Raw genomic sequence first — 25,731 nt, 5'->3', positions numbered from 1 at the left:
CTTCTGAAACTCTAAGGGAATTTCAGTTGCAAGGTATTCTGAGTAAAAGTCAAGAAGAGTTCTAAACATAATTCCAGAGGAGTTCTGAGAAGTATTTCAAAAGAGCTCACAGAGTTCTAAAAATTTCGAAAATAACCTCAAGGAAATCTGAGGATGGACTTTTTTGCAACTGTACAAAGTTTAAAGACAGCTTTTGGATTCTCTAATTGAGGGTGGGTATTAGTTTGCCATTGAACCTTGGTCTATTGTTGTCTTACTAAAAATTCGTCTAAAATTCTTCTCTGAGAATTTCAAGTCATTTGTTACCGTGGTTAGAAAGTTTGTCCTTTATATCATCTTTAAACATGTTGAATGTTCTGCATCATTTTCTGTCACCCCAACCGGCGGTAGTTTGGGACAGTTCATCATCGACATCGTCGATAGGATTAAATTGCCAATTTCCATTGGCTGTCGGAAAGCAGTAAATAAAATTAGCTACATTAAACAGTAGGGAAACAGTGGCGGGTGAACAGCACCATCTCCCACGCACTTTGGAATACTCCACATCTCCATATTAAATGCACCATAGAAAAAAAATTGCCCCTCCTTAACAAGGTTCCTGTGCACGCTAGTGGCTATCAATTATTATTTTGCACGTAAATCAAATCAAAAATAAAAGTCATGTGAAATGCTAGCTTCTAGCAAGGGTTGCAAGATAATTTAGGTACAAATACCTGCTGCCGAATTGTATTTTGTTTTCTCCGCCTATCTCTCCCTCTGAGTATTTCTAGTAGAAACCTCTCGTGTGAACCGAACTGATTTTTTCTCGGTGTATTTAGTTGGACGGTGTAATGCGTGTTGAATTTTTAGTCCAATACCTGTTGATTTAAAAAAAAATGTCAGTTCCGTCTATGTTTTTCTGCATTCTTCCTTATCAAAACAAAACAACTGCGATCTCCGCACGTACCTATCCTTTAAATTAAATGAGTTTTACTTGATTTGATACGTTCGAAAGGATAACATTTAATAATTATTACAAAAGTAGTGATGCAGTGCATTGTTTCTATGAGAAGCTAACGACCACAAGTGCATTATGTCGCAAAAGGAAGATATCAAAGTAGAACTGGAACGTTCGTTAGACAGTAACAATGATGGCCCAATCAACGAGAAACATCGTTTGAAACGCCTTCGGAAACTTAAAATCCTTCTGGAGAAAGTGAACGCCTTCGAATCGCTGAAGCACAACTACCTAGGGAAGTTCGTTCGGGAAGTCGAAGTCAAGCAAGAATCACCACCGGAAACAAAAATCGTTCGAAAATCCCGCAAAAGCCCCGCAAGTGTCACCCAATGCATCTGCGAAATGTGTGGACTAACGTTCAGCAGTATGAAAAACATGCTGAGGCACATGGACGGATACCACACCATACCGGGAACGGTTCTGAGGCGTGCCGGTAAGACTGTTTTCAGATGTAAATTTTGCGAATTGGAGTTTCCGGCCAGGAGTCAATTGTTTCGCCATTGTCACCAGAAGCATAATGTCAGGATTGGAAACGACAAGAAGCAATCGAAGCAAAGAAAGGAGGAATGTGCGAAAGATTCAACGACACAGGAAAAGATTTGCACTCAATGCAATGTAAAGGCGGATACTTTGGAGGGGTTCGTTGCTCATTTGGAGAAGAGTCACGCCGAAACTTTCTGTGATATTTGCTACAAAGTATTTCAAGATCCGAGCTTTCTGCTGCTCCACCGCAGGGTGCACTTTGCTGGTAATCCGTTTGCGTGTGATCTCTGTCCGAAGGTGTTCAAGAGTTTGCAGCACGTCGGAGAACATCGGCGAGGTCATACGGGTGATAAACCGTACAAGTGCTCCCAGTGCCCGATGGGTTTCGTTCGGATTGGTGATCTCAATAAGCACAAGAAGCTGCGCCATACGGCGGCACCTTCCTACTTGTGTTCGCAGTGTCCGGAGAGGTTCCACAGTTCGTCGTTGTTCCATCGGCATAAGCAAAAGCACCAACGGGCAACGGAAATGGGAGTTCAGGATGCGAGGTTGACGGTGTTTGCCTGTGAGCTGTGCGACGAGTTGTTCGAGAATGGGAACGACAGGAAAGAACACGTACTGGTCAGCCATGCCGAGGGGAGGCCTTTCGAGTGTGAGGATTGCGGGAAGCGATTCAAGCTGGCGAACCATCTGAAGGCACACCTGCTGACACATTCCGGTGTGAAGACACAAAAGTGTGACCAATGCTCGGCGGCTTTCTATCTGGCGGGGGATTTGCGGAGACACCAGAAAACGCACCGGAAAGGGGAGGAGAGCTAAGGACTGATTAAAGGGTGGATTTTCGGAAAATTGTCGCATTTTTTATGCCGAAATCCTTTGTTTAAAATGTCAAAAACTTTTATTCCGCGACGGATCACATCATTCGAGCAGTTTAAATGACGTTTCCTATCACTCAAACTATGCCGTGGAACTATATTTTGATATGTTTGTCTTCTAAAACCTCGAGAAAATAGGGTCTTATTTATGCTAAACTTGAAAACCCTGCAATTATTGCTTCATTTTTTTAAAATCGCCAATAGAAGGTCGTCCTAAAACTGCTCGACAATATGATTAATTCTTCAATTTTACAACGCTTTGCGTTGGATTCGTTTGAGCCCTGTTCTAGACATCTAGAAGTCTACAAATGAAAAATAACAAAAATATCTCTAATAAATGCACGATTTGTCACTGTAATTGTAAATGCACCACTGGTTTACTGTTGCAGTTTAAATGCTTGTTGTGGCTCCAGCTCTCCACTCGTTCGTCTAACTTGATTCGAAAGCAACCAAAACCGCTCCCTTTCGGACGTTGTCACCTTCGGCGTTGGGAACGGCTTTAACGATGCCATCCTTGGCCGCCTTCAGAACGTGTTCCATCTTCATGGCAATCAGCACGGCAAGCGGTGTTCCGGCCTTCACCGAATCTCCAGGCTTAACAAATACCTTGTCCAACACTCCGGGCATCGGTGCGATGACAGATCCGGCGTTCGCTCCTTCCATGGCATTTTCGGCGGTCACGAACCGGGGCTGGACAACTTCGGCAGAAGTGAGGCCGCTCTGTTGAAAGACGTTTAATTGCAGTCAGCTATAACATTGAAACAACGCTTATACTATACTCACATCATCGTACAACGCAATCGATCCGCTCTCGATCACCGTATTGAAGCAGGACACGTGTCCATCAATGTTCGTCTGCAGCAGGAACCGATTTTCATGGGGCTTCCTAGTGGCTTTCACCTGCTGCCAAGCGCCTCCATCGACGCGAATTTCAAAGTCCGTTCCTTTCGACTTCACCTCAACCGGGTGCTCCTTCTCGCCGACCTTCAGTTTGAACTTCCGACTAGGCGTATAGTTCGGACGGAAGTTCAGCTCCGAATCGAACGGATTTAACCGATTCAGCGACTTACGGGTGCTGGCATTCTCGTTCAAAACGTAGGCCAGTGCCATTTGAGCTATCTTCTGGCTCGAAACCGTCTTCACCGGGAACAAGGTGGCCATGTGTTGATCAATAAATCCGGTGTGGACATCCGCCGCCTGGAAGTGTCCGTGACTGGCCAGGTCAATCAGGAAGTTGATGTTGGTTTGCAGTCCGGCGATCTGGTAGTTACGCAACTGCTCGATCAACAGCTGAAGGGCACTTGGCCGATTCTCTCCCCACACAACCAGCTTCGCAATCATCGGATCGTAATGGATAGAAACTTCATCGCCTTGACGGACGCCCGTCTCCACCCTGGTAGTGCTGGAAGGTACCGGCGTGGAGAGATAATCCAAAGGACCAGCTCCGGGTAGGAATCCTCCCGCTGGATCTTCAGCGTAGATTCTAGCTTCAAAAGCATGCCCCGTTTTACGAATCTGTTCCTGCGTAAATGGAAGCGGTTCTCCTGAAGCAACCTTAATCTGCCACTCAACCAGATCCGTACCAGTGATCATTTCCGTAATCGGATGCTCCACCTGCAAACGTGTGTTCATCTCCATGAAGTGGAAAGACAAGTCCTCCTTGTCCAAAATGAACTCAACCGTACCAGCGCCAACGTAGTTCACCGCCTTGGCTGCTCGGACAGCTGCCTCACCCAGTTGTGCACGCAGCTCTTCCGACAATCCCGGAGCGGGTGCCTCTTCAATGATCTTCTGATGACGTCTCTGCACCGAACAGTCTCGCTCATACAGATAGACGGCATTTCCGTGGTGATCGGCAAAGACCTGCACCTCTACATGCCGTGGCGAGCGAACGTATCTTTCCAGCAGCATCGAACTGTCTCCAAAAGCCTTCTCCGACTCGGTTCTCGCCGACTGCAACGCCGGAAAGAAGTCCGCCTCCGTCTCAGCGATTCTCATTCCCTACAATTACAATCACTATCAATTCAAAACTCCCATCATCACCCTTCTCTAGTACTCACCTTCCCACCGCCACCGCGAACCGCCTTAATCATCAAAGGGAATTCAATCTTCTTCGCTTCCTGCATCAACCGCTCGTCCGACTGATCTTCTCCGTGGTAACCATTGATAATTGGGACTCCAGCTTCGCTCATAATGCGCTTCGAGGTGCTCTTAATGCCCATATCCCGAATAGCACTAGCCGGAGGACCAATGAAGATCACACCCTCCTTCTGGCACAGCTCGGCAAACTCAACATTCTCCGACAGGAACCCATACCCCGGATGGATGGCTTGACATCCGGCGTTTTTGGCCACCTCGAGAATTTTCTCACCCCGCAGATAGGACTGCTGCGAAGACGGCGGTCCAATGTTGAACGCCTCGTTGGCCATTTTGGCGTGCAGGGAGCGTTCGTCCGCATCGGAGAAGACCGCCACCGTCTGGATGCCCAACCGATTGGCCGTACGCATGACACGGCAGGCGATCTCACCCCGGTTGGCTATCAGCAGCTTGTTGATCTGTCGTGTGGGGACACTCTTCGAGCCATACCGAGAGCTGGTCGACAGAAACCTGCAACTACACCGGTTTGATACCACATTATCAGCGCGAGTAACTAATTACGTATACAAAAATTACATAACTGTAAAGTCGGATACTTACCTCGCAACTGCGTGCCTTACTTTGAAAAGCATATTTCGAATTTTACCGGATATAAAGCTATGGATGGCTGTAAAACACTAAATGCTGGAAGAATGTTAAATTCTCGATCCGAGGCGAATTAAATTTAGGCTTCCACGCTGCCTTGTTGAACCGTAATTTACGATCGGTTCAAGAATGAGAACCCACGGGCTGATTGCTACTGGACTGACAGTTCCAGTTTAGTTTTTAAAATATTTTGAACTTTCGACTCAGTTGCGATTAATGGATTTATATAAGGTCTGCGCCAACAGGCTTATTGGTGTTAGTGAAATGTGCAAATGTTTAGTGGTGTTCGTATTACATTGTAATGTTTATCTACACAAAACAGCTGTTGGCAGTGACGTAAATCTCACTTTTCGCAGTATGCAATGACGTTTATATAAGGTGCTGGCCAACGTTAGAAGCATAAATATTGTTAACATTGCTGAGCACTCCAGTGACGACGTCACTCTACCATAGCATTCCATACTGCGAGCAGTGAGATTTACGTCACTACCAACCGCTGTTTCGTGTAGAAGGATAAACATTGGAATGAAATACGAACACCACTAAGCATTTGCACATTTCACTAACCCCTAAAAGCCTGTTGATCCGGACCTTATATAAAAACATTGCGCAGTATGGAATGCTATGGTAGAGTGACGTCATCACTTGAGTACTTAGCAATGTTTACAATATGTATACTTCTAACACCAGCAAGCTACCTGTTGGATTGCAAAGACGTTTATATAAGGTATGAGCCAAAGGGCTTGTTGGTGTTAGTGACGTGTGCAAATGTTTAGTGGTGTGCGTATTTTATTGCAATGTTTATCTTTTTACACGTAACAGCTGTTGGCAGTGACGTATTTCTAACTGTTGTCAGTATGTTGGCAGTGACGTATTCCGTATTTCTATCTGTTCGCAGATGTTCAGCAACGTTTACAACATTTTTGCTTCTAACACCAGCAAGCTGCTTGTTGGCCAGACCTTATATAAAGTCATTGGTTGGATTGGACCTTATAGGTAAAAACGTCATTGAGTTGCAATAGGTGGTCCGTTTGTGATTGATGCATGAAATAATTTTGTTAAGCATCTTAACAATATAAAAAAGTGATTTTTCCCGAACAAATTTGATCTCATCACACTAATTTTCGTTATTTGAGCATTGTATCATTAAAAATCGATTTTTTTTTCTCCCGTACAATAATTTAACAATAAATTTTAATGTACTCAAAATTCAACAGTAAAAATCATTGTAATTTCGTTGTTTTCGAGGTTGTTTTATTATAATTATTTTTTTTTCGGGAAGTGCAACCACTCAAAATTGAGTTCTTTGCAAAATATCAAATTTTAAGTATTTTGCATAGACATCGTTTTGAGTCAAATTCGACTGTTTCATTAAGAGTGAATGTTTGGTAAAATCTACTCAAAACCGGGTTTTCATTTTAATAAATTATACTGGAAGTTTGATTCTTCAAATATTTATTTTGAATTCTTAAAATGAGCATTATAATCAACAAATTTATTATTATTTTTCGTATGAAACAGTTTAACAATTTTCAACTAATCAAACAATATTATTCTTCATTACTATTAAATGTGGCCGTCCAGAACTTGGCGTGGAGTATTCAGTTTTTTGAGTTCTTCTCAGACAAGTATTCCGATTTGAAACGGAACGCAACGACGTCCAATCATAACCGGCCAGCTGAATCTGTTATCAGTCCAACCTGCAAGTGAACTTCAAATGCTGGCTATTCATCTCCACGGCCTCGTTGGTTTACTCGGTCGTCTTCTTGATGTTTTAGATTCTGAAATGTTTTTAATTGAAGACATTTACAGAGTATTTATAGGTATAAGCATTATAATTAAACATAACGGGTAGTGAAATCATGTTGCTGACCAACACCGACAGATTTTCCGATGAAAATGGTACCTTTCTTTTGGCAAACTGATGATCTCATATCCTTATGAGACAACCCAAAGGACGTTGGAATCGTATTGATTTCCATCTGTTGGTCCCCATGTGCAGATGGCCGTTTTTGGCTCTCAGGATGTTCTTCCACAGCGGAAAACTTCTATTCCCGAAACTGCTCATCTGAATATCATACACGGGTAGAAATCTCCTTATACCTTTTGGCAAATTTCTATTGCTGATCATTCATAAAATGTATAAGTCAACTAATAAGCAAACGCCTTGCAAAAAGTTAATGAACATCATGTGTCAAATGAAATGCATAAGCGGTCACACATACCTTTTATGAATTTTTATAGGACCTATGTGGTTTGTCTTATGGAATGTATAAGGCTGATGTTTTGGCAAAAATGTATAAGTGAAACACATGAATAAAATAATTGATTTTCGTTTCGTGTAGCCCGTGCCGGATCATGCCTAAAATAAATGAAAATTCCTTTCATATTCAATGCCTTCAAGTTCTCATGGATGACGCAAACTTACCACATCGAATAGTCCGTTGGTTCCGAGGTTGGTCTAATTGGTTTATAGTCATCACCTCAAGAATCCTGAGCCCATCCAGTGTATGGGAAATTCACAAAACTGTTGCTTCCAACAGACGACAAAGCCAGAATAAAATAAATATGGCACAGGCTACGATTTTTCATCCAAAATTAAGTGCAATCGCAACACTTGATTTTGGATACTTTCATAGCGCGGAAGACAAAACAACTTGAAATCTAGATACAATGTACTCAAAAATAAGAACTCTCTCAAGACTACTGGTTGAGTACAATTCACAAAAAGTAAGAGTTCTGGTTGTACTTCAGGTTTAACTTTAAAAGTACTCATCAATGAGAACAAATTTTCATCCTAAACTGTGGTGATAACGGAGTACTGATTTTTAAGTACATTATATCTCGGTTTTGAGTTATTTCGTCTTTCCGTGTATAGCGAAGTTTAGCTCGAGGGGCTGTCAACTTGAGTATTTTCGATTCATCTACCACACTTGAAAAGGTGTATTTTGTATTTTTCGTATTTATTTATATTTAATTCTTGTGCATTTTTGTATTAAAGTGTATTAAATTCATTATGAAGTGTATATTTTTGAGTATTTTCTCGGTATTTTTATAGGGTTTTATTGTTGTTAGCTTATTTATGAAGTTGATCGCCAATCGGTTTAGTCCAACACACTTAATTTTGTTTTTCCGACCCTAATAAAATTGTAATCTCTGTTTTGCTTAACGACGTGTTCGGGGTATCATCAAAAACATTTGTGGAATAGTTCAATAATTTGGGTTATCATTCGTTTATGGTTTTTATTTATTAGGGGGATGTTGTAGTTCTACAATTTATTTTGCTGTAATTCAGTAAAACAATTGGGCTCTTTAGCGGTATTATGGTAATTGCATATTCGTAATCTGCATGTCAAAAGGAACTGAAATCCAAAATTTCATATATTTTGGAGCACTGGAACTATTTTAAATATGGATTACAGTGGCGTCACGTGAGAAAATTCACTAGTTGTGCACCTATTTTATTTATATTTTGTCTGTAACAGTAGAAGCCAATTTTGATGCATAATAAAAAAAAATGGGATACAAATCTTTCGACGGGGGTACCTGAAAAAAAATGATAATGGGGAACAGTTCTGCTACCAGTTTTGCTTACTCTTGCATAGAAACATTGATTTTCTTTTTAAGTCTCATGTTTATGATATTTGTCATCGTTACTCACCGTTTCCTAAGCAGTAGCGTAGAGTTGACGCCAATTGCAATTTCCTCGAAATGCTCCACTTCCCGCGCAATTTCCTCGAGCATGTGACACAACCAACAATTTCCACTTGTCCATTTTCGGCAAAGTTCCGCGTTATGATTTTACCATTTCTTTTACATGTCGTTTTCAAGTTGTCGTGGGACGTCCATTCTCGCAATAAGCATTTATTCCTCCATGGATCTTCTGGCAAACGGTCTTTTCAGTATATCATCAACAATATCCTGTTCCATAATTCCTATTTAATTTTGCACTATGCCATGAACAATATTCCATCAATGCGCTAAGGCTACTGAATGAAATGCAGACATGGTAGTGAGAAAATTTAAAAATTTAAAAATTCGATGTGTGCGTGTAGGTAGGTATACAACGAATGACGGCTCTCCAAGATTTAATCAATTCAGAGAGAAACTCAAATGCGACGTTGCCTATACGTGCCAATTTATTCTCCTCTCTTTAAACTGTGCAAAGATAGAAGTGCACAAAATAAACACTAACACAGCGGCAATTATGCTTACGGGACTTCAATACATATACAACTGATCTGGTTGTAAATACGAGCGTTTCTGGTGCACAAGCATAAGTGCTCAGACTGGGAGAACTAAGCATGCGGTGGCTTTGGTAGAACGACGGCATATTTTCCTTGCTTGTTTTGTGTCGCTCATTTGCCATAGAAGCCCAAAAAGAGTGTTGTAAAGTCCCAGCGTGCCCGTACGTGAAAACAAGATCGCTATGCCTCGCTTCTTTTTTACGTACATTTCTTTCAGTGGTGGTTAAAACGCTAAAACGGAGGTTGAGCAGCGATGTGGTAAACAATTCAGCTACTATCCAGTGATGTGGTGGATAATTCAGTTACTATCCATATGAAACCAATAAATAGGGCGGACAAAAATGATTTTAATTCAGTATTAAATTTTTGCCTCTTAATTTTTATGAAATATAAATTTTACTTTTTGAAAATTCGAGACTGTGCAGTGCACGAGGTGCACATATGGACGAGACGCCACTGGGATTAATACATTATCAAAAATTACAGTTTTAGAGCCCCTTTGTGGTACTTTGTATGGGAGCGAGCTTTCAATTAGGTTCTTTAAAGGTATTGCAAATTTCAACAATTTTGGAACACTGGAACTATTTTAAATAGATGCGTTTACATGACCAAAAATAACCACCTTCGTGCCAATTAATGGGACTTTGTATAGGAGCGTGCTGTCAGTTTGTTACTTTAGTGCTAAACAGTAAAGTTCGAAGAAAAAAAAAATATCTGTGCTCAGAAAACGAAGCCCGTTCAGATCGAGTTTCAGATGATGTATAGTAACCAATATCTTTTCAAAATTAAACAACCCATTTGCCAAAACTCAGTTAACAAATTATATTTTTGCTGAGATCTCGAATCATCAGGTAAGGTAATAGCATAGAGATAACTCTAAGACTAGAAAGTTTCGAAGAAACGTGCTCAACTTTTTGGCTCAGCTCTGGTACTCTCTTCGGTCCCAAGCTAATCGATGCACCCCTCGAAACAAAGGAAAATCCACGAACCCCTCATTTTATCTGTCAAACTTCCATAGCGAATCAAAACAAACATAGTGTAGTACTAGAATTTCGACTAGAATGGGGTATGTTAATCGTTTGCTTGGGACCAATAGGCTCGTCAAGTAGTGAGCAAATTTAAAATCGATAGTTTCGTATTGATTGTTGGTAATAGCATAGAGGTAACTCTAAGACTAGAAGGTCCCGAAGAAACGTGCCCAACTTTTTGGTTCAGCTCTGGTACTCTCTTTGGTCCCAAGCTAATCGATGCACCCCTCGAAACAAAGGAAAATCCACCAACCCCTCATTTTATCTGTCAAACTTTCATAGCGAATTAAAACAAACATAGTGTAGTACTAGAATTTCAACTACAATGAGATCCGTGATGATGTCACCTACATTAAACACGCCAAGCGTAAGCGGCCATGGATTTCATCTACGTTTTGAAGTGATAGAGACGCACTCTGTTTGGGTTCGGAGGTTAAATCATCACCAACTTTGGGAACAAAACGGCTCTTTTCAGGGCCACCAAGCTTATTACAGTAAAGAGTAGGAATAGAATTCATCTGCCTGTTTGTCCATATTCAGAACCAACGATCACACAAAATATTCATGTAATCAAACTTTGATCAACTTTGAATCGCCACGGCCGGATATTTTTGATGGAAGAAGTAACAATCTAGCATCTAATTCGATGAATACGACAGGAAACATTTGTGAAGCCGAGTTATTTACGAAAGAGAGTGTCGATCAAGAGAATCAATCAATGTAGATAGGACCTATTGAAAAGTGACGCGAGATTTGTTTTCCGTACTGAGCTCCAATGCTACCGACGCCTGGAAGGCAGCTCCCACATCTCGACCCTATGGAGGCGAACCAGCCCAAGGCTGAAAGCCTCATTAATAAAGTTAAATAATAATAATAATCTGGACCCTACCAATCGACCCATCAACTTAACTGGGGACCAACGGCTTTACTTCCCGAAGGAAGGCGTGATCAGAGATGTTATGCCTTAGAACATGCCGGTGGCGCCGACTGAAATTGAACCCAGGCCTGCTTGGGTGAGAGGTAATCACGCTAACCACCTGCGCCGATATCTTTCAAGGTGATATCACGGCGAATTAGATCGACCCACATTTGAGTTTAGTTATCTCAGAAATAAGAAATAAAGTGCAGGAACTCAGCGATGAGTAAATTTGCCTCATGTTTTCCCAGATTTTTCCAGGATTTTTGAAGGGGAAAATCCCAGAATTTGAGAAAAGTAAAGGTTGGATTCACTCAGTCTATTGGTACTACTCCGAGACTGAATAAAATTTTCGTCATTTTTAGCAGATTATTTTAGGTTTTCCACAGGAAACCATGAGACAAATTTACTCATCGCTGAGTTCCTGCACTTTTGGCGATTATGAGTGAACTAAACTCAAATTTGGGTCGTTCTCATTCGCCGTGCACGCAAAAGGAAAAGAGCCTGTGTCGCTACTTGATAGCAAACTACTCATATTGGGAGCTGAGTACTGCGGAGTAAATCGATTTCATTTTGCAAGCCAATGGAAAACTGCTTGAAAATTTGTTCAAGTTTAAAATTGTTTGTTCTTTCTCAGTTGATTCCCGCCAAAAGTTCTGAGCCAGGAGTGCTCGAGCCCCCATGAGTCTATCAAAGTTTGTTTACATACATGTTTCGCCAAAGTATGTTTTACTGCAATTGAAAACTCAGCTGAGTCATAAAAACTATGCTGGTTTTTATACTTTCATCATTGAGCCTGTTGGTTTTTGTCTTTGAGCTTACAATTAAGAATGTTTTATGAAAAGTATGTTATGAGATTGCAATGCTTGACGAGAGGTAAGAACAGTAACTGAGTTTATTGCTTCTGAATGTTTGGCTCCCGTTTGACAGTTCTGACTGGCTCCCAAGTGACAAGCACATTGAGAGAGTCCGAAGTACCCAGATTGGGAGGAGTCTTTGTAGCTTTTATACCGCTTGGTTACACATCATTCTGCTTTAATTTAAATTAGCTCAGTTTTGCTTCGGACGGCGTGGTGAACAGCAATAGCACCAGTAGAAAGGTGGTGGCTAGTCCACTCCTTCACATCTAACAAGCAACAATTGACTGGTCGTGGCAAAGGAGAAAAAGTTCTGGTAGAGGAGGCGCCAAGCGTAATATTTTGCACACTCATCGCCATATTCAGAACCAAACGCAAAGTTCTTCGAGATAACCGCCATCGGTCGTCTGGCTCGCCGTGGTGGTGTCAAACGTATCTCCGGTCTGATCTACGAGGTGTGCTGAAAATGTTCCTGGAAAATGAGGTCCGTGATGCTCTCACCTACACTAAACACGCCAAGCGTAAGTGGCCATGGATGTCCTCTTCAATAAATCGGCCCTTTTCAGGGCCATCAAGCTTACATCAGTAAAGAGTTGGAATAGAATTTATCTGTGCTTGTTTGTCCATATTCAGAACCACAAGCCCCCAACGACCACACAAAATGCTCTCCAGAGTTGTAATCTTGTAACCAAACTTGGAAGCAGGGGTGCAAGTGATTTTGATTGATTCTCTTAATCAACTTTCTCTTTGAAAAAAATTTCCACGAATTTGGTACGCCTAGGTACAATTAAAAAACGGAAAGGGTTGAGATAATAGATAATTGAGCATCAGAACTAAATGTTCTTCACATTTATTCCGTCCACTAGCGGTCATACGTCAAGCTTCTGTTCGTGCCCTTAGGCACAGACCCTTCTACTGTTTTTTTTTCTGAAATTCAGCATACACGTGATTACAATTTCCTGCACGAAATATTTATAGTTGATATGATCGATTTATTGGAAAACTTTAACGGAAATAATAGCTTATTATTGGTACTCTAATTTTTACTAGGACCATTTTCATTTATTCCATCCATATCACTCGATTAGTCCAACTGGCGGTGTAATTGTCCGAATCCCACCACCAACGCACTCACATTTCATTGTGCATTGTCATTCGTTCTGCAGTATACTGATAACAGATTTTTGTTTACATCCGCATTTTCTAAATAATAACAACACAGGACCGTCCATCAGCGAGTTTGTTCTAATCGTGAATCGCGTGAATCGTTCGGCTAAACGCAAAAAAGTTAGGGGTTTTTGTGAAACTCGTAGAGCCCTTTTACGGTTGTGAAAGTGTTTCAACTCGTAACAATGTTGAACGAAGAAGTGGACGACACTGAATTCTTCCAGCAGGATTTCACCACCGCATCTGAGTGGGAGATCTTCAACGCGCGGTTGGAGGAAATCTTCCACGAATGGAAATTGTCCTACGGTCTGTGCGGCAGTCGCAGACCGCTGGAACGTAATCAGCTGTCGCTATGTGAGTGGACCTTATCGAAGGAGAAGATAAAGTTTGCCGACGTCGAACTGGATGTCCTTCGGTTCAAGGCCAATGTCCCTGAGGAAGAGCTGGTCGTGAAGGAAGGTGACGAGCCGGCCGGAGATTGCCAAGCGTTTGTCGATTTGATGGCCAATGAAAATGATTACTGCATTGTTGACCAGAAGGTGGACGGGGATTTGCATCCGCTGGCCCAGTGGTACGGATTGAGGGAGTTCGTCGTGATAGTTCCGGTGAAGAACTCAATTACCAACGAGAGTCAAATTAGAATTCTGATGAGTTCGATCCATATTGCCGTGTCGGAGAGTAGCTGCGATGTTCCGGTGTTTGTGCAGGTTTTGGATAAGGTGCAGAACGTTTTCCTGGGGCTTTGTGAATCCGGATCGACGAGATTGTCGTTTGACATTGTGCACTTGAATGTTACGCCTCCGACGTGCAAATATCTTTCGGGTTTACTCGACGTTTTCAAGGGCAAAGTTGGAATCCCGTACATGGATCCGGTTGCTGTTTCGGTTCGGTTTACCTATTCGTTGCAAACAACGGGGTGTTTGAGTGCTTCCTACGTGGTCACTAAGAAAGTTCCATTTTCCGATAATGGAACCGAGGAAACCGGTGAAGAAAACATGAAGATTTCGCTTCCATTTGGGGTGGCGATCGATCCGGTGTCGGAATTGGTACTGCATTGCACATGGCCACACGTGGCGGACAATGTCGTGATTGATTCTCAAACCTATTCCGATTTCGATCCGTTGACTGCTCCAGTCTGGAGCCTTCGGGCACGGTTCGAAGACACTCCGGTATGCTACATGTCCGATTGCATTCAGGAGTTTTTGCAAGTTTGCGGATCGCGTCGCGCTATAACCGAATACTTTCCGGAACTGGCCTTCGGAGCCACGCAGAATTTGGAAGGTACGAAGGCTTTGGAACGTCTGACTGAGTCCAAGATTCCAACGTTAGCTTCCGTGATTCCGGGAATCTCGCCTCCCGGTGCTGGGGCGAAGAAAGATGAGCACAAGTTGGACGGTCCACTGAATGACGAACAGCTGAAGGATATGCTGTACTACCTGTTTCCGGATGCGCAAAAGGATGCACTTCATGAATACATTATGCCTTCGGCAGGTCAAACGGACTTCGATCCGCTAAAGATCAAATCTGCATGTCCGGACTCGTTGGTCCATCGGCTGGCAACGCTGCTGGCCGTATGCAATGCGTACTATGGAGGAAAGCGTGCCGTGGCCCAGCTGTGGGCCGAGTTTTCACAGGAGATGCGATACAGAGTGGAGCGCTGCATTCAGATACCAGGGTAAGTGAACGATGTTCGTTTTGTTCTGGCTTTTAGTTTTAAGTTGTTCAGCATTGCAATCAGAACTATCTTTGGTCATTTAAGTTCATTTCGCAATTTCAAGAGCACTAATCTCAATATTTTCGAAGCATTATATATCTGTAATTTCAGACATTGCTTGTCTTAATATAGACTTCTCACTTTTTTCGAGTGCACTATCGTTGGATTGCTCGTGGAAAGTTATCCAATATCCCTACGGTAGTGATCATTTGCCAATCAAAATTTCTATTGCCAATGGTTCATCTTCTACTCGTTCGGTTGACATCGCGTACGATCTTACGAAAAACATTGACTGGCGAAAATTCGCGACCGCGGCTCTTGATGCCAGTCAATCGGTTGACGTACTTTCTCCGCTGGACGAGTACTCCTTTCTCGCGCGTCTCATCATCGATTTTGCTCTGCGAGCACAAACGAAACATGTTCCGGGTGTTTCCGTACGCAAGTGACCTCCCAATCCGTGGTGGGATAAGGATTGCACCGACGTGAACAGCGAGAAGTCCGCCGCGTTTAAACGCTTCCGCAAATACGGTAAGGTTGGGGATTTCGAGTGGTACACCGACCTGTCGGCAGGAGAATGCGAAACGCGTCATCACCGGTTAACGAAGACAAGTAGTATTCAGACAGTTGGATATTTACCTTCGCGCGGAAAGTTTGCCCGGATTCGGTGTCGGTTCAAACCAACGTTCGTGATCGTTCGTCGGGTAGTAACGAAAAAGATTCCCCGTTTTCGATGGTGGAATTCTCACTTGCTCTCCTCTCATGTAACAACTCAGCTCCAGGAATGGATAGAATCAAGTACAACTTGCTTAAAATCTCCCAGGCTGGAGCGAGGGGGACGACTCTATCTACGATGCAAAAAACATTGTGTTTTGCTGTAGCTACTTGCGCGCACGCTGAGTAGATAGAAAGAAGATTGATGACGATTCTGAAGATTTCCTGCAAAAACTTGATGATCGATGCAAGTAGATGCGACAAATGAAAGAAGATTGTTCGAAGATTGATTCGCTAGTGTGAGATTTGTTGAGCATATAAACTTGCGATTTAGATGTGTCGCCCCCCTCGGACTGGAGGCAAGTAAGAGTTATCGCCATTCGAAAACCCGGTAAACCCGTGTCGGATTATAAATCGTACCGTCCCATCGCAATGCTGCCCTGTATACGGAAATTGTTGGGGAAAATGATTCTTTTCCGTATAGACAAATGGGTCGAGTCGAATGGTTTACTTTCAGATACGGAATTTGGATTTCGGAGAGGCAAAGGAACGAGCGACTGTCTTGCGTTGCTTTCAACTGAAATTCAACTGGTCAATGCGCAAAAACAGCAAATGAGTTCAGTTTTCTCGGACATTAAGTGGGCTTTTGATTCTGTTTGTATCAATGTCCTTTCGGATAAACTCCACGATAGTGGGCTGTCGCCAATTATGAACAACTATTTGAGCAACAGTCTTGAGTCTGAGAAATATATGAGCTTTTCAGACAGCTGAAGGATGCGGGAGTCAACTGTTTATTTCGTTGCCACCTAGTTACGACGTGGTTACCACGGCGATGGAAAATTTGGACGATCAACAACTCAAGCTTGAAACCGTCAAAGCACGCCTTCTAGCGGAGGAACAAAAGCGTTCTGGAAAACAATCCGGTTCGAGTGCTATGAACGGTATGGACGGAGTGGTGTTGGCGGCCAGGAACAGGAATCAACGTGGAAAACCACTACTACTACTGTTGAGAGCTAAGAAGGGCATAAGAAGTTTGCTTGTCCCAAGGTGAAAGGACGACCTGAAAAATCCGATCCGGCTCAAGTAGCGAAGATACCAATGGACAAGGAGGTGGAACAATTGAGGCACATGCGCAGGATGAAATCGAATGGATTCTGGACTCGGGCGCTAGCTGTCACATGGTAAGCAGTGAGGATTATTTTCACGACATCCGTAAGTTAGACGAGCCATTGCACATCGATAGTGCGAAGGATGGTGAGGTACTGGTAGCCACCAAGGAAGGTACCGTGAAGGGTAAGCTGTGTGTCGGAAAGAACCGGTACACGTTGTCATTCGGACTCGTGCTTTTCGTCAAAAAGCTGAAATAAAATCTGCTATCGTTGGCAAGGCTGCTGAAGGCTGGTGTGGACATCGAATTCATGCCGGATCTTGCCATCCTTACGAAAGATAATGAATTGGCGTTGCGAAGTCGAAGGGCAATCTGTTTTTTTTTGTAGATGGAAAGCGCGCTCCGTGGATAACTCCGGCGACATCTGATGGTTTTCGCTATTTTCTTTCGTTTGTGGACGACTACACGCACTTCGGAGTCGTTCACCTAATGGCAAGAAAGGAACAGGTGTTCGATTATTTCAAGGTATACGAAGCAATGGCGACGGCAAAATTCGCAACGAAAATAGCGAATTTGAGGTGTGATCTTGTCCGTGAGTATTATTCGAACGAGCAGTTGGCCTACTAGAAGAAGCAAGACATTCAAGTGGAGTCAACAGTGGGGTACACCCCACAACAGAATGGTGTGGCGGAGCGTTATAACCGTACCATAGTTGAGAAAATGAGAGCCATGCTGACGGAATGAAGTGTGCCGAAATATCTATGGGGTGAATGCGGTGTACGTTACCAACTGAAGCCCACCTGAAGCAAAGGGAACCAGATGCCTGCGAAACAATGGCATGGAGAGAAGCCAGATGTCACCAAACTTAGAGTGTTCGGGTGCCAAGCATTCTCTAGGGTACCAAAAACAAAAGTGGGGTAAGCTGGATCCGACTGGACGAAAGTGCGTTATGCTTGGGTACTCACCCACTGGATACCGGCTCTGGGACCACAGGGCTGGTAGCAGGTCACTTTTTGGTGACTTGGCCACTATTTTCAAGTCAGTCACTAAAAAGTCATTTTTTCCACCTAATAGTCACTAAAGTTACTATTTCTTAAAATTTAGTCACTAAAGTCACTTTTTTACGACCAATAATGTCAAGAGTAAAAATAATATGCCTTTAAAAAATCACATCAAGTAACAGCTTGATTTGGTAACAAATTTGTGTTACAAAGCTTCATTAAAAATCAGCATGTAAAATCCGACAAAGAAGAGTTGGTGCTGATGGAATCACTAATATTCATACTAGTTTTCATCTTCGTGATCTAGACATTCAGGTCCATTATTTTCGTTTTTTTTCCAGCCCAGATTATAAAATTTCTAAGTTTTTCCTTCGACCACTTATATCACTGGTAGCGCTTTTTGGATTCACTTCTCGTCTCTTAATCCAATTTAATCACATAGATCACTTTCAGGCTCTATCATCACGGTCGCCATTTGGACATCGGACTTGTCCTATTTTGTCCTATTTTAAGAATGGTTAGATTGGAATTTTTTCAATCACCTCACTTTTGTCATACACTGTTCATTTCTTGTCTGAAGCCTTTTCTTCAGGAGCTGTCATCATTTCTCTGAACATAATCACAACAAGTTTTGCATCAAGACTCTCTGATTTTCTTTATTTCAAACGGTTTTTATGTTTACAATGGATTAGCTTATTCTAGTACTTCATTAAGGGAACGAAGAGGGAAATAGATCGGAGAGAGAAATCGGTCTCGATCCTAATTGGTTATTATTATGCATCTTTCTTTCGTGCGCTCGGGTGGCTTAAGCTCATGCGCGCGAAAGGGAGAAATGTATTGTCGCGTGGGTGAGTTTCCTATTCCGTGGGAATGTTTGTCGTCGGTCGCGTGCTTCGAGTGGATGTCAGCGTTTACGTTTTCGTTCTGGTTTCTTCATGTGTGGTGGGAATATGATAGGTATGCAGTTAGGATGGTCATAGTCACTTGTTCGTTCTGAGGCAATAAATTAGCCTTTCGAAATCTCAAGTGTGAAATGATGATAGTTGTCTTTGGTGTTAGGAAATTGGTTCTGGAAAATGTTGCTTTACGCTGGGAGTGAAATATTGGTAAAGTCTCGTATTGCAAACATGCATTTTGTGAATTTGGGTCGATCGTTAATGTCTTTTGAAATTCATCGTCGTGGGATAGCTTTGTCTGTTCATGTTGGTCGGTTTCGTGGGAACGTAGTTTGCATGTTGAAATGAAATTGGAAAAGATAAGGTTTGTACCTTACATAATTTCGAAATAGTAAAAGAAAATTATATCGCAAATTTTCAGAGGTTTTGAAAAAAAAAATCTGATTCCAACTTTCTTTACTTCGTGATCTTGGAAGTTTTCCAAGTCATAGATATTTCGAAAAATAGTCTAGAAAAAATTACTTGCGCTATACATGTTTTCAAAGATTATAATTTTGAAAATCTTTGAAGCTTGGTAGCTTTAATATTCGTCCAAACATTTCCAAGACTACAGTTTAGAAAAAAATCTATGTCCAAGATCAAAAAATGTTATTTACGTTTCAGAAGTATTTAAATGTCTCATATGTATATTAAACATATGAAAATTATTCTGGGCCGTTTCTTAACTTGTTTGTCTTAGAGATTTCGATTGCTTAAAAATTGGTCCAAAATCTCTAAAATTTATCCCGGAATCTTTCATTTTTTTCGATTCCTTGATGTTAAGCAAAATATTCTACTCGGCAAATAAATCTTACTCATATGTGAGTCCCGTTCACTAAAATTCGCATTTGAGTAAATTTTTACTAAAATATGAGAAAATATCACTCATATTTAAATGACATTTATTCATATATAAGTGACATTTATGGATCTCAAAAATTTACTAATTCTTGTGACCTACGTTTTTGCGAATTTAAGTGAACTTGATTCAAATATGAGTCAGATTTATTTGCCGATCTTTACATCTTGCAAAATTTTCCTCGATCCAGAATAATGAGATTTCTTTTTGGATCGCTATCTAGAAAAATTGTGTAGGTCCTTGAGCTATAAAAGTTTGAGGTTTTTCAAAAGTTTCTTTAAAATAGATTGTCTAAAAATTGTCAACACTTGTCTTGTTATTATTATTTTTATTTGATTACCTAATAATGCATAAGGATGATGCAAATAATATTTTCATTTTATGTTCGACATCACTCATATAGAGATTAAAAAAAAAAAGAAATAAATTTCCGCATAAGCAATTCATTTAATGATAAATTAATAAATTAATAATAAAAAAAAAAATATTTTGTGTACTTTTAGGAAAGTGGAGTGGAAAACGATTTTAAAATGAGCTAAATTTTCAAATTTTGTGTGACATAAAACATAAGTTATGATCATTACTACCTACATTACTCATAATAATGGTGGCCAGAAAATCTTAATTTGTAATTTCTCGGGATTTTCCCGGAATTTTGATAATTTTCCCGGTTGTTTTGAGATCGAAGAATTCATCCTAAGATTCATTTCGAAAAAACTTACTGAAACTTCCTTACATCTTCTTCTTCGCATTTCAAGCTTATTGCATATCGCATATTAGCTTATTACGTGCTCTCAGCTTATTGTTCTAGATGCACTTCCACAGTTATTAATTGAGCGCTTCCGATGCCTGTACCATTTTTGCATTAGTATAATTGGGTGGCAAGTACATTCATACTCTATGCCCAGGGAAGTCGAGAAATTTTTCAACCCGAAAAATTCCTAGACCGGACCGGGAATCGAACCCAGCCACCTCCAGCATGCTTTGTAGCTGCGCCTTTACCAACTGAGCTAAGGGAGCCCCGAACTTCCTTACATACTCCTTGCATTCTATTTAGAATTAGTCTGAATATTCCTTATAATTTTCATGCAATTCTCCTCAGAATTGTCATACAATTCTCCTCATAATTATTTTGGAGCTCTCCACTAAATTCTTCTGAAAATTTGCTTGGAATTCTCATCAGAAAACCCTTAAAATTCTTCTCGAGATGCTCTTGGAATTAAACTCGGAATTCTCATAAAACTCATCTCAGAATTCCTTTGGAATTGTTCCCTCAACATTCGATTCCCTTCCCGAGGAAAGTCGGTTACCAAAAGCAAATCGATTTTAAAGTTTGCAGTTCCTATCATAATGAAAAGTCATTTTAATTTCAATTGTCGCGACATAAGTCTGATATCATTATGCATTATTTAATTATTTATTATTTAACTGAACGCCACTTAACTTGAAGTTCTGCTGTTAACGTCTTGTTCAAAATTTAATTTCAGTCCATTTGTCGTTGAACTAACGATTATTGTTTATTTGTTTCGTTAAACTGGGCACTGGTGAGATTTGAGCTCAAGTCTTTCAGCGTGAGAAGCATGGATGCTAACCATTTACGCCAGGCCCGTATTCAGATAAACATTATTAATGGAAAATCTGTAATCAAACTGATTTCAATGAAAGCAGGATTAGTTTTCCGTTTGATTCAACAGTGTACATTGTACAATTTTGCTCTCATTTTTGCTGTGGTAAGTCAACCAAAATGAGATCAACTGGAGTATTCAAAATAAGTTTAATGTAACTTATAATTTAAATTGGCTCTCCAGCTTTGCTCGGGTTGGTATTTATCGTGAGATCCATAAAACTCTCATTAGAATTCACTTCATATTATCTTTAAATTATCTAAGAATTTCCGTCGAAATGTCATCACAATTCTTCTTAGAGGGGGAGAGGTAGCTCATCGATTCTTCCGGTTCGCCTCCTAGCATCGTGCTATAAGGTACCAGGCGATAACCAGGGTAGTTGATCGATAGCTTGATGACGTCATTTCGTTGGCGTCTGCAATGGGAAATTCTCATAGCAGGCGTTGACGATGGGACGTTGTCGAGTTGTTGAATAGCAACTATCGTGGTAACTCACCGAATACCTGTCGATCTGCCAAATTTGGAAAGCCGTCTGCATTGAATTGTTTCATATAATAATATTCCGCCCACTATATCGCAAGAAATTGCGAGTAGCTGAGTGGAATGGAGATAAGTTAAGCATTGGGTACAGGACCAAGTCTCCCCTGGGTGGTGCCAAAAGATGAGCGCAATAGAATCATCAAGTTGCCATAAGGCACGGAATGAGACTATTGCTTGGCTGGGTAGTCAAAGCCTTCCATTCGTTAGTCATTTCAGGTGGATTAAAACAGGTTTAGGTGGGCGTTGGCCAGATTTGGATTTTTCAGATGTAATCCTGGATAGGACCCTGTCATTGAACGTCGCGTGAAAGTGGAACTTAATGAAGGCCTAAGTACTTTTTCGTAGTTTTTAGTTTTCGGATTTGAAAGATCGTCGGTTACAGTGGCCTGCTTACTGAGCAGAAAAACGCGGTCCCAGGTCCTTACATATCAAAGAGATTTATGGTAAAATCGCTTGTGTATCGTGTATTTTGCGAAACTCGTGGTTGTCGTTGGTTCCGGGTTTGAATGGATACACAAATTTGAGCAACGGTATTATGTGATATGAGGGGCTCGGTGGCCTTAGAGCAACCGTTTTTGCTTACTGAGCAGAACATCATGCACACTTAATCTAGCTCGGTAAAATCTCCAACAGCCGATTATCTCGGCATTTTCTTTTGCTGATATCTCTGAAAAATATCTGTTTGTTAGCTGATATCTCAGCAAAATGTTATTTGTTAGCTGAGTCTCGGCAATTGTTTTACTGAATCTCAGCTAAATAAATTGCAGAACTACTCGGCTTTTGGAATCTCGGCGAAAAAAATTAAGTGTGTGAGTCTAATCTCAGGCCCATCCACATTCAAGATTCGTCAATCGTTTTATTTGTTAATATGACTACATGGTAATAACAGCAACTCGGTGATTAAAAAGGTGCTCGTCTGCCTAGTGGCAAACGTTTTTGCTTACTGAGCAGAAGACCGTGGGTTTAGTCCCAAGCTCCTTCGCGTTATATGATCGTTAGGACATCAATTCAGCTTATCGTTTACCAAAACGAACCCTGCTGAAAACCCAACCCTCTTATCCAACATCCCAGTGATTCCTCGTGGAAGTGCAGAGGTGTTCTCGGCTTCCATCAAAGCGAGTGTCATGTCAACACAATCCTTCCCATTCCTTTCTTGACCTGTGTTCGGGCGCGGCCGGCGCTGGTATTGCCTAATTTAAGATCACCAGTTTTTACACATTGAGGATGATTGCTAGTCCCAAGCATCGTCTATTGGTTCTCTGTGTAATTACAGCTGATCTGGCAGTAACAGAATAGCGACCGTGGGCGGTCAATCAAGCTCAAGCTCAAGCTCAAATGTCATCACAATTCTTCTTAGAACTTATTTTGAATATTCATTTGAAATGGACTTGGAATCCGCTTCACAATCGGCATGAATTTTCAAAAAAAAAAAACTACCTAAAGATTCTACTCTGAACGTCTGAAGTCCCCAAATGACTGGGAGTTCTAGTGAAATCTCTCTTAGAGTTCCTAAAAAGATCTATTGGTATTTTTCTCTAAAAACATTGTTGTTATCTGCAGAATTCATCCTAAAATATTTTCAAAATTTTCATAATATTTAGTTCATTAAAGTGACTGTATCTTGAAAACATTTGCCAGTCCAGGGGTCAGGCAATTGTTTGAAGGTCCAGAATCTTATTTTTCCGGTTTGTCATCGAAATTCACGGGATTTTCCCGATTTTTTCCCGGCGATTTCGAATTTGCGCCTTTTTCCTGAATTCCTGGTTCACTGTAAAATAAATAAATATAAATTTTTCGAGACAAATGTATGGGATAGGTAAACCATTTTTTGTTTTATTTTAAAGGAGCATGAAAAATTCTCAGGATGGGTTGTGATTGTGAGTTTATAAAATTTCTCGACCCACTCAACGAAATATTGTAACATTTTTTTCCGATCAATAAATGTCACTATTAGTCACTTGTTTATTGCTTTAAAGTCACTATTTGGTTACTATTTTCGTTATTTTAGTTACTAAAGTCACTACTATTATATTACATATCCACTACCAGCCCTGGGACCAAGAATCGAAGAAAATGTGTGTGGCGCGCGATGTTTGGTGCAATGAAACAACATTCCCGCTCAAGTCGCCGAGTGAAAACGACGATCGTGGACTAATTATTCCGGAGTAAGTATCACCAGCTCCCGGGCTTGAGAGGGAAAAAGTGGATCAACAAGCAGACCTTCAAGAGGACGAAGACAACAACGATGATGCTCGTGATTCTGGTGACTATTCTACAGCTGACGAAGAAAGCGCATCGGCACTCCCACCACAATTAGGGAACGAACCCAGTGGTAGTGTTCCGAGGTCAAGTGGTCGGAAGTGCAAAAGACCAGGTTGGTTTTCTGATTTTATTCCATACAGAGCTCGTTCTGCTGGTGTGAATTCCCAACAGGTTCCGGAATGCTACGCCGAAGTCAACGGTCATCCTAGCGAGCGTGGGTGGAGGCAAGCAATCCAAGACGAGCTGTGGGCACTGCAGAAGAATGAAATCTGGATCGTGGTAAAATGTCCCAATATCCCCGTACCGTGAAAGTGGGTATTCAACCTAAAAACGAATGCTGACGGACATCCATTGCGCTAAAAGGCAAGGTTGGTAGCTAAGGGCTACGCACAACGAAGACACGTGGATTACGAAGAAACCTTCGCACCGGTGGCACGGTTGACTACCATCAGAACCCTATTGGCACTCGCAACGACGAATGAAATGGAGATTCACCAGTTAGATGTCAAGATGTGCTTGCTGCAGCGGTCACTTTATGGTCTGAAGCAGTTACCAAGGTGCTGGAACAGTCATTTCAAGGATTACCTAGCTACCTTGGGATTCACGCGATCACAGCATGACTACTGTTTGTATGTCCACGCCGTTGTATACGTAGACGATATTCTCATTGCTGCTAAAACGGAGGCGGTCATCAAGAATGTAAAACACAACCTGATGAAGACATTCGAGATGACGGACATGAAGAAGATCCTCTATTTTCTTAGAATCAAAATAGACAGGGATTTGGATCGTGGATTGACGAAGTTATCCCAGAAGGGTCAGATCGAGAAGGTTATTGCTCGTTTTTTAATGGAGAAATGTAATCCTGCTAAAATGCCAGCTGAACTGAAGCTGCCGTTGCGGCGAGCAACTAGAAGAGCAACTGCTAAAATGCCAGCTGAACTGAAGCTGCAGTTGCTGCGAGCAACTAGAAGATGCGAGTTTCCCTACCGTCAACTCATCGAAAGCCTCATATACCTCATGATGGGCTCCCAACCGGACTTGTGCTTTGTCATTGGATACTTGGAAAGATTCCAGGATGCTGCTGATGAAGAGCATTGGAAGAATGCTAAACGAGTCTTACGAAACCTGCAAGATACGAAAGAGATGGGATTAGTTTACAGAAAGAAGCCAAAGGAACCACCAGTAGCCGCCTCCGTGGACGCCGATTTTGCCAGTGACGAAACCCACCGCAAATGTGTTTCCGGGTTTGTGCTGAAGATTCATGGAAACATTGTTGCCTGGTCCTCGAAGAAGCAGACTACAGTTGCAATGTATTCTACAGAAGCCCAGTATGTTGCCATGAGTTCTTGCGTAAGTGAGACAATATGGTTGACCAGATTGATGACTGATCTTCAAGTGACAACGCCGCTGTTTCCGGTACGGCTTTATGAGGACAACCAAGGAGCGATTGCGATGGCTTAACGAAGTTCCACTTCGTCCGTGATGCAGTTGCTAATGGTAAGGTAACATTAATTTGCATTCCCACCCAGAAGCAACAGGTTGATGTCTTAACAAAGTCCCTACGCGAACAAATATTTGCCGCTGTGAGGAATAAGATAGGTTTAAAAGAAATAATTGAGGGGGGGTGTTGAGATCTAAGCAAGCAGTTGATTTCAACACTG

The 25,731-nt window shown here is 41.6% G+C and overlaps 3 protein-coding genes across 5 annotated transcripts in view; 2 read left to right on the top strand and 1 right to left on the bottom strand.

Moving 5' to 3' along the window:
* The first annotated feature begins 933 nt into the window (after positions 1-933).
* LOC135703697 (zinc finger protein 595-like) lies at positions 934-2,329 on the top strand. The gene has a single exon (XM_065224975.1). It carries the CDS (start codon positions 1,073-1,075, stop codon positions 2,297-2,299), a length of 1,227 nt encoding a protein of 408 aa, XP_065081047.1. The 5' UTR covers positions 934-1,072; the 3' UTR covers positions 2,300-2,329.
* Positions 2,330-2,431: 102 nt separating this feature from the next.
* On the bottom strand, positions 2,432-5,236 carry Mccc1 (Methylcrotonoyl-CoA carboxylase 1). Of its 2 annotated transcripts, none has more exons than XM_065224973.1 (4): positions 5,053-5,236; positions 4,416-4,968; positions 3,139-4,356; positions 2,432-3,075 (listed from the first exon to the last, which is right to left on the bottom strand). In XM_065224973.1, exons 1-4 carry the CDS (start codon positions 5,082-5,084, stop codon positions 2,785-2,787), a joined length of 2,094 nt encoding a protein of 697 aa, XP_065081045.1. In that variant the 5' UTR covers positions 5,085-5,236; the 3' UTR covers positions 2,432-2,784. The 2 variants fall into 2 exon arrangements, with proteins under 2 accessions (XP_065081045.1, XP_065081046.1); XM_065224974.1 differs by having other exon boundaries at positions 4,416-4,962.
* An 8,150-nt stretch (positions 5,237-13,386) lies between these two features.
* The window catches only part of Rab3GAP1 (RAB3 GTPase activating protein subunit 1), a 584,432-nt gene continuing 572,087 nt past the window's right edge, over positions 13,387-25,731 (top strand). For both annotated transcript variants that reach the window (XM_065225004.1, XM_065225003.1), the window contains exon 1: positions 13,387-14,987. In XM_065225004.1, coding sequence (XP_065081076.1) covers positions 13,498-14,987 — 1,490 coding nt within the window. In that variant the 5' untranslated portion in view covers positions 13,387-13,497. The remainder of the gene's footprint in view (positions 14,988-25,731) is intronic.

This window comes from Ochlerotatus camptorhynchus, unplaced genomic scaffold (genome assembly GCF_037179485.1).
Source record: "Ochlerotatus camptorhynchus isolate MF236.1 unplaced genomic scaffold, CSIRO-AGI_Acam_v1.1 ptg000220l, whole genome shotgun sequence".
NCBI classification, from domain to species: domain Eukaryota; kingdom Metazoa; phylum Arthropoda; class Insecta; order Diptera; family Culicidae; genus Ochlerotatus; species Ochlerotatus camptorhynchus.
The sequence above is the reverse complement of the archived record's forward strand: the minus strand, read 5'-3'. Positions and strand labels throughout refer to the sequence as shown.

Excerpts from the sequence above, each read along its gene's own strand:
- LOC135703697 (XM_065224975.1), top strand. The coding sequence starts at position 1,073 with ATGTCGCAAAAGGAAGATATCAAAGTAGAACTGGAACGTTCGTTAGAC.
- Mccc1 (XM_065224973.1), bottom strand. The coding sequence starts at position 5,084 with ATGCTTTTCAAAGTAAGGCACGCAGTTGCGAG. Across the intron at positions 4,357-4,415 it reads TTCGCGGTGGCGGTGGGAAG|GGAATGAGAATCGCTGAGAC; the intron begins GTGAGTACTAGA and ends TTGTAATTGTAG. Across the intron at positions 3,076-3,138 it reads CGATTGCGTTGTACGATGAT|AGCGGCCTCACTTCTGCCGA; the intron begins GTGAGTATAGTA and ends GTCTTTCAACAG.